The following is a 14972-nucleotide window of genomic DNA, read 5'->3' on the forward strand; positions in this document are numbered from 1 at the left end:
AAAGACATTTCTTTTTCCATCATAACTAAAAATCTCTACTTCAGAACACAAGCATTTCCTTTGGTTAAAACATTCTTTATCTTTAAAGTGGAGCTCCACTCTAAAGGTTTTGTTTGCACCCCCTACCCCTCCACTGCCACATTTGGTACTTTTTGGGAGGCGTGAGAACCTGGTTTTGACAGGTACCCGCTCCCATTTCTGGCGATCTGAAATGGAAAGTCAGCCCCCTTCTTCCCCCCGCAGTCTTCTGGGACATGTCACAGGTCCTAGAAGACTACTGGAGCACTCTCAAGGCACAGTGCGACTCGCGCATGTGCAGTAGGAAACATGCTGTTTCCCTTACCAGAGATGTTGGCGTCTGCACCCGCAGCCGATTGAAGAATCAGTTTGGGTGAGGATATCGCTGAATCCCTGGACAGGTAAGTGTCTTATATTAAAAGTCAGAAGCTACAGTATTTGTAGCTACTGGCTTTTAATTATTTTTTGGGGTGGGGGAGCCTGGAGCTCCTCTTTAAGTGTTACCTCCTTTATGGCCTAGCTGTTGCAATATTGTAACTATCACGCTGTGCACATCTGAAGTACAAGAATTGCTGAATACCAGACCGTATTTGTAAAAGACATTGCTCCTCTCCACCATAAAATCCTTAACATACTAGGTCATGTATATGAAAGTGAAAGAGGAGCTCTCAGCCCTCCTTTTTATACATTAGAACGGGGTCTCCAAACTTTCGAAACAAAGGGCCGGTTTACTGTCCTTCAGACCTTAGGGGGGTCGGACTGTGGCCAGTGGGAGTAGAGAGAGTCCTGGCATCAGTAGGAGTAAACAATGCATATTCGGTATTAGGGGGAGGAATAGGGCCTGTCCCATCGTTGTTGTCAGTGGGAGGAATACTGCGTTAGTGTCTGCGAGAGGAACCATTAAAGGGTTCCCTTGGTAATTTGTTCATTGCAAACCAGACAGTTACTGATCTGGGTCACGCATGCAGGATAGGAGTTGACATTATTCTTTCTTTAGTCTTACACTTGCACAAAGTCAGGGATTTTGTAGGATTAGAGTCAGGTGTATGATTAACCAATTATAGCAAGCAGGGGCTAATGATCATCAATTTCATAGAAACACGGTAATTAACTGAAACAGAAACAGCTGTGTAGGATGCTTAAAACTGGGTGCGGAACAGCCAAACTCTGCTACTAAGGTGAGGTTGTGGAAGAAAGTCACAGGTCATACTCCATGGCAAGAAAGAGCACAGCAGCAAGACACAAGGTAGTTATACTGCATCAGCAAGTTCTCTCCCAGGCAAAAGATTTCAAAGCAGACTCCGGTTTCAAGATGTGCTGTTCAAGCACAAAGAAATGGGCAATGTTAAGGACCGTAGACGCAGTGCTCAGCCAAGAAAACTTGCAGATGCAGCAGATGAAAATTACATATTGTCCAGCAGTGCCATCAGCACACAACGTGCAGAATCCAGTGGAACCCAGGTACACCCATCTACTGTTTGGAGAAGTCTGGCAAGAAGTGGTCTTCATGGAAAAATTGTGGCCAAAAAGCTATACATCTGACCTGGAAACAAGGCTAAGTGACTAGAAAACATAGGAACTGGGGTGCAGAAAAAAATGACAGCGGGTGCTCTAAATATGAAATATTTGGCTGTAGCAGGAGGCAGTTTGTCCGCTGAAGGGCTGTATAGCAGTACAATAATGAGTGTCTGCAGGCAAGGCTGAAGCATGGTGGAGGTTCCTTGCAAGTTTGGGGCTGCATTTCTGCAAATGGAGTTGGAGATTTGGTCAGGACCAATGGTGTCTTCAATGCTGAATAATACAGGCAGATATTTACCCATCATGCCATACCATCAGGGAGGCATATGATTGGCGCCAAATTTATTTTGTAGCAGGACCACAACCCCAAGAATACAGCCAAAGTTATTAAGAACTATCTTTAGTGTTAAGAAGAATAAGGAGTCCTGGAAGTGATGGTTTTGCCCCCACAGAGCCCTGATCTCAACATCATGGAGTCTGTCTGGGATTACACGAATAAACGGAAGTATTTGAGGTAGCCTACATCCACAGAAGATGTGTGGTTAGTTCTCCAAGATGTTTGTCATGACCTATCTGCCAAGCATTTAGTGTAACTAGAAGAATTAATGCTGGTTATGCCGCGTACACACGACCGGACTTTTCGAGGGACTAGGTCCGACGGTCTTTCCGACGGAGTTCCGACGGACTTTCTGAATGAACGGACCTGGCCACACACAATCACACCAAAGTCCGATGGATTTGAACGTGATGACGTACGACCGGACTAGAATAAGGAAGTTCATAGCCAGTAGCCAATAGATGTCCTAGCATCGTTTTTTTTCCGTCGGACTAGCATACACATGAACGGATTTCTCGGTCCGGCGGAGTTCCGATGGGAAAATTTAAAACATGTTCTATTTCTAAAGTCTGACGGATTTTTGGCAAGCAAAGGTCCGATGGAGCCCACACACGATCGAATTGTCCGACGGACTAGTTCGGTCGTGTTTGATTTGGATTTCACTTCTGTTCATTTACTTTCCATTTTGTTAATTTATAAAAAATAAACTATTAACACTTCTATTTCTGAAAGCATTCTTAATGTATAGCATTGTTTCACACATTACTAAAACTTTTGCACAGTACTGTGTACAGTATATATATATATATATATATATATATATATATATATATATACACACAGTATGTCACAAAAGTGAATACACCCCTCACATTTTTGTAAATATTATATTATATCTTTTCGTGTGACAACATAGAAGAAATTACACTTTGCTACTATGTAAAGTAGTACAGCCTGTACACTCTATACAAGCTGTATAACTGTACATTTGCTGTCCCCTCAAAATAACTCAACACACAGCCATTAGTGCCTAAACCGCTGGCAAAAAAAGTGAGTAAACCCCTAAGTGAAAATGTCCAAATGGGCCCAAGTGTCAATATTTTGTGTGGCCACAATTATTTCCCAGCACTGCCTTAACCCTCTTGGACATGGAGTTCACCAGAGCTTCACAATATGTTACAGTACATGTTGGCATTCATGGTTCCCTCAATGAACTGTAGCTCCCCAGTGCCGGCAGCACTCATGCGGCCCCAGACCATGACACTCCCACCACCATGCTTGACTGTAGGCAAGACACACTTGTCTTGTTTCAGGCTTTCTTGTACATCATCTTTAGAAGAGGCTTCCTTCTGGGACAACAGCCATGCAGACCAATTTGATGCAGTGTGTGGTGTATGATCTGAGCACTGACAGGCTGACCCCCCCCCCCCCCACCCGTTCAACCTCTTCAGAAATGCTGGTAGCACTTATAAATCTATTTCCCATAGACAACCTCTGGATATGACGCTTGGTCGACCATGGCGAGGCCTGTTCTGAGTGGAACCTGTCCTGTTAAACCACTGTATGGTCTTGGCCACCATGCTGCAGCTCAAATTCAGGGTTTTGCCAATCTTCTTATAGCCTAGGCCATCTTTATGTAGAGCAACAGTTCTTTTTTTCAGATCCTCAGAGAGTTCTTTGCCATGAGGTGCCATGTTGAACTTCCAGTGACAAGTATGAGTGAGTGAGAGTGATAACAACAAATTTAACACACCTGCTCCCCATTCACACCTGACCTTGTAACACTAATGAGTCACATGACACCAGGGAGGGAAAATGGCTAATTGGGCCCAATTTGGACATTTTTATTTAGGGGTATACTCACTTTTGTTACCAGTGGTTTAGACAGTAATGGCTGTGTGTGGAGTAATTTTGAGGAGACAGCAAATTTACACTGTTATACAAGCTGTACACTCACTACTGTACATTATAGCACAGTGTAATTTCTTCAGTGTTGTCACATGAACAGATAATATAAAATATTTACAAAAATGTGAGGGGTGTACTCACTTTTGTGAGATACTGTATATACATTGGTCAAAACACACAATTTTTGTGATGGCTTGATCACTGCACCCCTGCCTGGCTATATATTAGATCACTGGTCATCAACCCTGTCCTCAGGGCCCACTAACAGGCCATGTTTTATGTATTACCTTGGGGAGATGCAGACTAGAATACTGCAATCACTGAGCAGCGAATGATATCACCTGTGATGTATTTCAGTTATCTTCCAAACCTGGCCTGTTAGTGGGCCCTGAGGACAGGGTTGATGACCATTGTATTAGATAACTGCATAACAAAAGAAGGGTGACACCTGCAGACTCTTTGCCAGTGTACAGATCTTTGCCTGTTCTTTGGATTACCAATGAGCCTCACCAAACTGGAAACTGCCCACCATGAGCGCATTCCTTCCTTTAAGCTCATCTAAGCACTGCCTCTTACTGCTCATCAATTTATAGAGCCAGCTTTCCTACTAAATGTCTGATTTCAGGTTGCAGATAATGTGTGTCAACCTGATATAAAGATACATTTCACTGAATTGAAAGGAATGGCCTTTAAAGGAAGAGGTAATAAGTACTTTTGATTATTTGCTTGCTACATATACTTGTTTTTATCACGTGTGTTATGTTGACTTGACAAGCCAAATACTCAACCTATTTTTATTTTTTTCATCTTAGTTATGTTTGATCTGCCCCTATTTCCCATTGACATTATGGGTGATGAGCACATGTTTTCTTGCCAGTAAATGCAGTACAGAGATATCTCTGTCCTCATAACACCTTTAGTACTCTGAAATGAAGATCACATCTAATCAATGTGAACATTTTGTGACAGACTGTCAACAAGAGTGTCCCGAAGGTATGACTATAAATTTGTAGGGATCAGGTGCAGTGCTCAAACCAGAGCCCTTTACAAAATCTCATACAAGATCCTTCAATTGCTTCATTTAGCTCTTAAAGCATCTTCAACAATATTGGGTAAATTTGCATTATTTACAAGCACCAAGAGCAGACTAGAGGATAAAAAAAACTGGTATGAAGGAAATACAAATGTTCTATTCTGTACAGGATTTAACATGATGGCATTACTAGTGAACAAGCAGTAGAAATATTCTTGGGCCCTAAAGCAGTGATTGTCTTTGTACTTCTAGTAATGCTGCTTTAAAAGAATTCTGGGTTTTACCAAAGATAGATGCCAGAGAAGTATGTGAGTGATGCCATTTCGCAATATAACCTCCTGTCAACTCTTAATATATTGCGCATACATGCATAATCAGACTTACTTATGATTGTGGTGCATCTCACTGTTCAAAGTGTAGTAACCAATAGCCAACATCCAAATTTCAAATTACAATTGTCATTATCATTTAGAAGATGATTTTTGAGTAGTTGCCCTTGGATGACGCCCTTTGCAAGTTCTCTTTGCAAAACTCTATTGAATAAGCTTTAAAATAAATAATATATTCATCAATTCATCAATGCACCCTTAAATCAAATTATAACACGAACCTGCAGTTATTAAAGTGCAAAACCCCAGTGAAGATAAGTTGCAAAATACTTTATGTAGGTTAGTTTAAGGTTGTGCTAGCCAAGCCTAATTGATTTGTTAAAAAAATAAATAAAATAGAGTATGCCAGGGAAAATATTTTAACTCTGATGCCTGTGACCTGATACATGACTAAGATGATAAAAGCCAATAGCACAGCAACTGAGTAGCTAAATTAGCAACTATCACCAAGCCCATAGCTTTTTTGGGGAAATTGTGGCCACTGTTCAAGAAATGTTATGTTATACCAGTAGATGGTGTGACACTGTGATTTACATATTGCATTGGTGGTCACAGAAATGTAGCTACAGTATGTTGTCATAAAGACCTGCATTTTGTCTGTCTAAATCTTAAACCCTCATTAATGTTTTTCTATTTGTTTCAATACACCTTACTACATCTGATTACTCAGAATCCCATTCTTTCTAATTGTCCCTGCTCAGACTTTTAAGTTTGGTTGCCTTATACTGTACGTGCTAAGCTCAAAAAGTACATAAGCTTTTTCTCAGTCTTTCAGGCATTTTTGGTTCCAAAGACTTCAATAGGGGCACCTGGAAATGTGCATTACGTAAGTTTTCATGTGTTTTTGAAGTTCTCTCCTCCCTTGCTTAGCCCAGGAAACAATCTCCTTAAGCTTGATATAAGTGCACAAATTCCTTTAATACACCTAAAAAATGCTCCAAAATCACCAGAAATATGCACTGCTCAGGTGTGAATGCAGGCTAAGATAGCTACCCCAGTGGCGTGGTTAGTACCAAAAACAGTACAGAGATATGTGCATTCTTAATATCTCCATAGATAGTAGAATTTGCCTAATTTCTAGAACATTGAACAATTATGTCCAAACATTTCCTTCTCTTACATGTTAAAGTAAAGTTTTTAGATCAACCTACCCATAGCAAATATCAGGCCACGGGAGACCTGCCTTAGACATACAACATCAGTCCAGTCTAAAAACATGGTTCTTTAACCCCTTTTACAGGATATTCACCGTGAACAGGTTTTGGAAACAAACACATCCTTTCTATAAAGTAGATGTAAAACTACTAAAAAGCTACTTTCTAATCAATTTATGTGTTTGTCTTAGACTGACCACCTACCTTTTTCACATCAGGTACATTAAAGGTCTTCTTTGTGTGAGCCACCCATCCCACAATACCAATGTCTAAAGGAAAAACAATTTCACCCTCCGGAGTCACAAAATTATCTTCATATTTTGAGTTCTTGGTGACATTGAAGAGCCTAGTAGCCAACTCTGGAATCCCGTTCCGAGATCTGTGTATGAAGAAACTACAGTAGCTAGCCTGAATAAGAAGTGCCAGCCTTTGGAGGACTTTATGAATGGCTTTCTCCACATTACTGGCATCTTCTGTCTCCCTCAACACCTCCATCAAAATGTCCGCTTCTTCCAGTTTTGCCAGCTCTTGGAATGAAACTCCATCTTTGAGGTCCTGCTGTTTGTGGTTAAACAAAGATGACACGGCCTCACTTCTCAACTTCCTATCAAAATATTCCTTGGCAAACTGAGGATTATTTTCCAAGTATTTTTCAACATCTTCTTTCTTTAAATCCCCCATCTTCTTCTCGATTGATTCTCAACAAAGCATGGCTTTTATTTACAATTATAATGTTTAACTACTGACCACAAACTTCATAGCATATTGGTCATTCTGTACATCTTCTATACACTTGTGTATCTTTGAGAGCTTAAAAAAACCTGGCCAAGCCTCTTGAAGTCTGACAGAAGGCACTGGCTTAGTGTCTTCTTAGTGCAGGATTCTGAAGATAGCTAATTGAACAGATGTCAGAACACTAAACCCCTGGTGTGCTTTTAGCTCCTAAATCCCAGAAGAATGATTTTAGACAGATCAATCTGTTTTTAGATCAAATTGTGCTCCCGTGTAAGGTTGTCATGTAAACCCTGCATCTTGTTTTCAGCCATTGTTTAATTCAGGAGTTACAGTAGGTGGGGTCCCACAGCTGACTTAGGTATTTGTGAATGGAAGACGTAATCACATATTAGACAGCTAAATCCTTTCACAGAAGGAGGTTAAATTGATAATTAAGACCTACATTTCCTTTGTACAAGGCCATTGGTTTACTCACATCTACCATATGTGTGTACCACCACTGTACTTCTGACTCGGCTGTTGAAATAGTTAAGGCAGACTGCGGACAAGACACAGAATTTAGCAATGTAAAAGTAAGGAAGAAAGCAACTTACCTGTCCATGATGCAGCAATATATTTTTGTGTTTCAAAGTAAAGCTTTCCTGACAGAAATATGGAGTGGTCATTGCTGCCTTGTCAATTTGCTAATGCTTGTTGTGTGACCATCATGATGGTCTTAAGGTTTCAAGCCCAATTTAAAGTGTTTGTAAAGTAATTTTTTTTTAAATAAAATAAAAAACCTGTTACCAGCTCTGGTATAATGGTATTGCACAGAGTGGCCCTGCTTGCCATGGGGGCAGACATGTGGGCCCGATCCCACACCAGGCTGTGTGTGTTCACAGACACACATCATGGTTTGGCCCCCGTCTCCTCCTCACAGCATTTGATTGGCATTAGTAGGGGCGCTGGGTCATTTGTGGTAAGTATTTAGGGAGGTGGGGGGAGCACAGCAAGTTGTAAGATGTTTTTTACCTGTATGCCTTCGGGTAAATAATGTTTTAGCTTTATGACCACATTAAAGTGGATGTAAACCCTCACATATACCCAATGAAGTGAACAGATGATACATAAAGATGACACAAATCTCCCTACAGTTTTACATGTATATCTCCTGTCTTCAGCTTTATATATTCTTCAGAAAGTTCAAATAGTGTTAGATTTTCTCTTCCTGTTCAGCACTGCAGTGAAGCCTGGGCATACAGCCAAGACAGCTGATTGGAGGAAAGGCACACATCCCCTCTCCTCATAGGTAGATACTTTCAGCTCTGTTTGTTTAATCGTTCAGCTCTGTGCTAATCTATTTATAGCACCCCTCCCAACACAAAACTCAAGCTGCTTTTATCTCATTTGAAAGAGAACTTGTCGGAAGTTATCAGGCTGATAACATAAGAACGAAGCAGGAAAAAGCTATGGAACACAGTGCTTTAAAGAGGGATAAGCAAACACTGACGATATATATGCCCAGCTCAAATTTCATGAATCGGGTTTACATCCACTTTGCTTACTGGGCACTTAAACACCCCTCCTATCTAGACCAATTTTCAGCTTTCAGCGCTGACGCAATTTGAATGAGAATTGCGCGGTCATACAACAGTATACCGGAAAACTAACACTGCACATCAACCTGAACTCACCTTCCCCACAGTGAAACATGGTGGTGGCAGCATAATGTTGTGGGGATGGTTTTCTTCAGCAGGGACAGGGAAACTGGTCAGAGTTGATGGGAAGATGGATGGAGCCAAATACAGAGCAATCTAAAGGCCCATACACACGGTCAGAAAATCTGAAGATAAATTTCGTCCGATGAAAGATCTGCCAATTTTCTGATCGTTAGTATGCTGCTTTTTACAGAAAATTACAAATTTTTGGGAAACAAAAACTGGATTTTCAGGCTTGAAAATTGTTGTCTGATGTGACCACAATGTCCACTTTTCTTTTCATTATTGTGTGGTTTTCTGCCAAAAAAAAAAATATCTGAAGAGCAAGACTAGGCATGCTCAGAAATGAAAGAACACATATAAAACAATTCAACACATTACGTCACTTCTGATGTTGAATTCTGTCATCAGAAAATTTTCTGATGGTTGAGTACCCTCTTCCCTTTTGATTTGAGACTAGCATCAAACAAAAAACTGACAAATTCATCCAATAATCTGATGGTGTGTAAAAGGTTTTAGGCTGTTAATCAGGAGTGTTAACCACTAAGCAACTGTGTTACCGAAAAATACATATTATCATCCTCAGAGTGCTGTTTTTAGGAACAAGTGCTGAGATGTGAGAACCTTTGAGGTCTGGCGCTGCTGCAGCTAACACGCAATCAATCATATAGAAACAGTACAGGAATATAACTGATAAAGTATTTTTACACTTGCTTTCATATCCACTTTAGTTCTCTTTTAAAATAGTGAAATATACATTTTGTTCATTGCTCTCACTTTTATGCCCTGTGGTAGTCATAAATATTAGCTGTAGGCAGTCACTGCATTTTAATTTCACAAAAACATTTTTTTACATGAAGGTTTGATTAGTGTAGGGGAATAAAAGTTCAGTAAACTTAAAGGTTAACTTCACTTTTGTGGAAAAAAATACAGCAAGTAAAAAAATAATATAGCACATACAATTGTTGCACAAGCCATACTGCGATTTTAATTTTATTAAAAGCTACCTTTCCTTTTCAATCTGCAGCTGCTGTAATTTTCTGTAAAATTCAATCCAATATGGCAACCAGGAGCCGTCCTGTACACCATTGGTGTACAGAACCCCCCCAGGAACTGTACTTTCCTGCTTGTGTGATTGGCTCACTGGTGGTCCCAGGAGTCACTCTACACCAAGGCTGGCCATAAATTATACAATTTTATTTTCTTCAACATGGGTTGAACGAAAGAAAATTTCTAAATTTCCCATCAACACGGTCAGGGCTGTGAATAGCACCCCCTGTACTATGGTGTTCTGACAGCATGAAGTTTCTCACTGTCAGAATACAGTGATCACTGTTGGCAGCTATAGTCTGAGCATAAAAAATACTTGAAGGGCTGGTGGTACTTAAGTCAATTAAAAGATTGACTTCAGTATTACTAGCCTACCCTTAGGTAGATTGAAATTCGTCTGGTATCTGCTGAATTGGCCAAATTTTGATCTGGTCTCTGGTCGGCTTAAAGTCTAAGTTCCCCTTTTAGAATATGTTACATGTTTCACCTATATTTAGGGTGGAAGATGTTAGCCCTTGTACACACGGTCGGAGATTCCGACGGAATGTGTCCTATCGGACTGTTTTGTCGGATAATCCGACTGTGTGTGGTCTCCATCGGACTGTTTCTGTCGGAGTATCTGACGGACCAAGTTTTCCAACTTGTCCGTAAAATTTTCCAACAAAATGCTCCGATCGGACATACTCCGATCATGTGTAGCCTACTCCGACGGACAAAGTGCCACGCATGCTCAGATCAAATTCCTAGACCAAAGCTATTGGCTACTAGCCTGAACGTAGTCCCGTCATAAGGAAATAATGTCATCACGTTACAGTGGTGTGAAAAAGTGTTTGCCCCCTTCCTCATTTCCTGTTCCTTTGCATGTTTGTCACACTTAAGTGTTTCGGAACATCAAACCAATTTAAACAATAGTCAAGGACAACACAAGTAAACACAAAATGCAATTTGTAAATGAAGGTGTTTATTATTAAAGGTGAAAAAAAATCCAAACCATCATGGCCCTGTGTGAAAAAGTGATTGCCCCCCTTGTTAAAACATACTATAACTGTGGTTGTCCACACCTGAGTTCAATTTCTCTAGCCACACCCAGGCCTGATTATTGCCACACCTGTTCACAATCAAGGCATCACTTAAATAGGAGCTGCTTGACACAGTAAGGTCCACCAGAAGATCCTTAAAAGCTACACATCATGCCGAGACCTAAAGAAATTCAGGAACAATTGAGAAAGAAAGTAATTGAGATCTATCAGTCTAGAAAGGGTTATAAAGCCATTTCCAAAGCTTTGGGAATCCAGCGAACCACAGTGAGAGCCATTATCCACAAATGGCGAAGACATGGAACAGTGGTGAACCTTCCCAGGAGTGGCCGGCCGCCCAAAATTACCCCAAGAGCGCAGCGACGACTCATCCAAGAGGTCACAAAAGACCCCACAACAACGTCCAAGGAACTGCAGGCCTCACTTGCCTCAGTTAAGGTCAGCGTTCATGCCTCCACCATCAGGAAAAGACTTGGCAAAAATGGCCTGCATGGCAGAGTTCCAAGGAGAAAACCACTGCTGAGCAAAAAGAACATCAAAGCTCGTCTCAATTTCTCCACAACACATCTTGATGATCCCCAAGACTTTTGGGACAACATTCTGTGGACCGATGAGACAAAAGTGGAACTCTTTGGAAGGTGTGTGTCCAAGTATATCTGGCGTAGAAGGAACACTGCATTTCATAAAAAGAACATTATACCAACAGTAAAATATGGTGGTGGTAGTGTGATGGTCTGGGGCTGTTTTGCTGCTTCAGGACCTGGAAGACTTGCCGTGATAAAAGGAACTATGAATTCTGCTGTCTACCAAGAGATCCTGAAGGAGAATGTCCGACCATCTGTTCGTGTACTCAAGCTGAAACGAACTTGGGTTCTGCAGCAGGACAATGATCCTAAACACACCAGCAAGTCCACCACCGAATGGCTGAAGAAAAACAAAATGAAGACTTTGGAGTGGCCTAGCCAAAGTCCTGACCTGAATCCTATTGAGATGTTGTGGTATGACCATAAAAAGGCCGTTCATGCTCGAAAACCCTCTAATGTAACTGAATTAGGACAATTCTGCAAAGATGAGTGGGCCAAAATTCCTCCAGGATGCTGTAAAAGCCTCATTGCACGTTATCGCAAACGCTTGGTTGCAGTTGTTGCTGCTAAGGGTGGCCCAACCAGTTATTAGGTTTAGGGGGCAATCACTTTTTCACACAGGGCCATGATGGTTTGGATTTTTTTTCACCTTTAATAATAAACACCTTCATTTACAAATTGCATTTTGTGTTTACTTGTGTTGTCCTTGACTATTGTTTAAATTGGTTTGATGTTCCGAAACACTTAAGTGTGACAAACATGCAAAGGAACAGGAAATGAGGAAGGGGGCAAACACTTTTTCACACCACTGTATGTACAACGATCTTCCGACAACTTTGTCCGACCGTGTGTATGCAACAGTTTTGGACAAAATCCGTCGGACAAAATCCAACGGATTTGGTTGTCAGAATGTCCGACCGTGTGTACAAGGGCTTACATGTTCCAGCTCCTGCCGCCAGTTCCACCAAACCACCCTCAGTGTGGCAACAGGCAGGGAATCTTCTGCAAAGAATGGCTGTATGGGGCTTCGCACACACAGCCGTGCCATTCATTCACAATTTCCTGTGTGTTAATAAAGTACAAGTACTGTCAGCCACCGCGGCTGACAGCTTGTAGTTCTGAATGAACTGTCAGGGCGCTGATGATCGCTCTCATATGTTCATTCACAAGCCCTGCATCTTTCAAACAGACAGCCCATTTGAAAGCACACTACAGAAGCATGACATTTCACCCCTGATCTACTGATCACGGGTGCAATGCTTTCCAGGCTGCTGCAGGAAAAAATAAGAGACACTTTTTTTCAGCAAAAATATGGGCATTTCTTATTTTTTTTCTGGAAAGGGGAACTTATTCTTTAAGAGACAAGTCATATTTTAGGCACCCCCTGCAATAAGAATTTCAGTTTTGGTGAGATAGTCCTCAAGGGTTAAATATTTCCAAAAGAATGAGGACCCTGCAGCTTTTCTCATTAGAACACCAAGAGTGATGGGAAAGAAATTAGATCCCTAATCTTACTGGTCTCTGGCACCTCCTTACCTGACGACCCAGATACAGAACTGACAATATTCAAAGAAAATCTGGAGCATACCTTATCGGGGAGACTGATATAACCTCATGGTGACTACAGACAAACAGTAGCAATTGAAGGATAAAAATAGATAACTAAAAGAAAACAAAGCAAAATAAAATGCAGAAAGGAAATAAACAACAGAAAAGTATTACGTAAAACATTATTAAAATAAAAAGGCTGAGAAACAACATATATGTCGTAATGCAGGGGTTGGGGTCTTGAGCAGGTGCTTCAATAACGTGACTAATATCTGACAAAAGAGGGCTACATACCACTATAAATTTCCTCAGGAGGTAAGGTGAGCTTCAAATGGCCGTTGGGCCAGCAGAAACAGACTTAAAGTACTGACCAGATACAAAACATCGGGGAGCGAGAGGGTCAGGGTTTGTTTCATATTTTAACACATCACAAACATACTGCTAATGATAGTCTTCTACCACTTTCTACCCATGGTTAATATTCTAGTGTACACTGCTCTGGGATCCTGATATGTGGCATGAATCGACCCTACACTCCTCTCTCATTTTCACTACCTTCTCCTTCTCCCTCTATACTATATACCTCTCTCCCCTTTCCCCCCTATTCCCCTCTATGACTTCTCTTCCTCCTATTCTGATATAGCTTAAAACCACTTTATGACATGATGACATGTTCTATTTCTGTTAAAGAACATGATATTTCCATGCCTTAAGACAAGATGTACTATTATCGGCAGAATTATGTTTTGTACACAATGTTCAATCACCTCAATAAACACATATACAGTGCCTTCAAAAAGTATTCATACCCCTTCAAATTTCACACATTTTGTCATGTTACAACCAAAAATGTAAATATATTTTATTTGGATTTTATGTGATAGACCAACACAAAGTAGCACATAATTGTGAAGTAGAAGGATAATGATAAATGTTTTTCAAAATGCTTTACAAATAAATATGTGAAAAGTGTGGCATGCATTTGTATTCAGCCCCCCCCCCCCCCCCCCAGTCAATACTTTGTAGAACCACCTTTCATTGCAACTACAGCTGCAAGTCTTTTTGGGGATGTCTCTACCATTGCACATCTAGAGAGTGACATTTTTGCCCATTCTTCTTTGTAAAATAGCTCAAGCTCTGTCAGATTGGATGGAGAGCATCTGTGAACAGCAATTTTCAAGTCTTGCCACAGATTCTCAATTGGATTTAGGATTTTGACTGGGCAATTCTAACACATGAATATGCTTTGAAAGGTTTCTTCACAGTAGGAGCTGTGAAAATGTGGAATAGACCACCTCCAGAGGTTGTTCTGGCCAGCTCAGTAGATTGCTTTAAAAAAAAGGCCCGGATTCTTTCCTAGGTGTACATAATATAACTGGGTACTAACATTTATAGCTAAAGTTGATCTAGGAATATCCGATTGCCTCTCGGGGATCATGAATTAATGCTGCTGTAGCATATTGGATTATGCTTTGCCTACCTCTGGATCAACTGTGGGTATAGGATTGTGTATATGGGATTGTATGGTTGTTTTATTTTTATTTATTTTTTTGAACGAGATGTACTTGTGTCTTTTTTCAACCTGACTAACTATGGTATGCAACTATATGTATGTAACTCCATATTAATGACCATGGTTTTGGTATGGACTGTCCAACAAGCTCATATATGTGTATTGGTCACAGACACTTGGCCTTATCGTGCATATATGTAAATAGCTGTTAACACAGCAGAATTATTATTTGATCTGAGAGACAGCAACAGCAACAATATTCGTAAATCATAAAAAAATAAAAAATAAAAAAAAAAGATCCTACAGTGTGTTTGGTAATACCTCCACTACATTAATCTCTAGTTGTTCAGATTACCAAAATAGGGAGTATGTTTATTGAAACACTATAGTTTTTCATATTAAGAACCTCTCCTCCTACTTGACCACTTTTGAACATATATGCCATCACACC

At 40.5% G+C, this 14972-nt stretch overlaps 1 protein-coding gene across 1 annotated transcript in view; it reads right to left on the reverse strand.

Annotated features, from left to right (window-relative positions):
• The window catches only part of PDE6C (phosphodiesterase 6C), a 109364-nt gene extending 102150 nt beyond the window's left edge, over window positions 1-7214 (reverse strand). The window contains exon 1 of the mRNA XM_077455188.1: window positions 6562-7214. Within this exon, the coding sequence (XP_077311314.1) occupies window positions 6562-7038 (477 nt within the window). The 5' untranslated portion in view covers window positions 7039-7214. The remainder of the gene's footprint in view (window positions 1-6561) is intronic.
• Between the last annotated feature and the right edge of the window lie 7758 nt (window positions 7215-14972).

This window comes from Lithobates pipiens, unplaced genomic scaffold (assembly GCF_037356315.1).
Source record: "Lithobates pipiens isolate NorthernLeopardFrog02 unplaced genomic scaffold, aLitPip1_a1.2 Scaffold_25, whole genome shotgun sequence".
Taxonomy (NCBI): domain Eukaryota; kingdom Metazoa; phylum Chordata; class Amphibia; order Anura; family Ranidae; genus Lithobates; species Lithobates pipiens.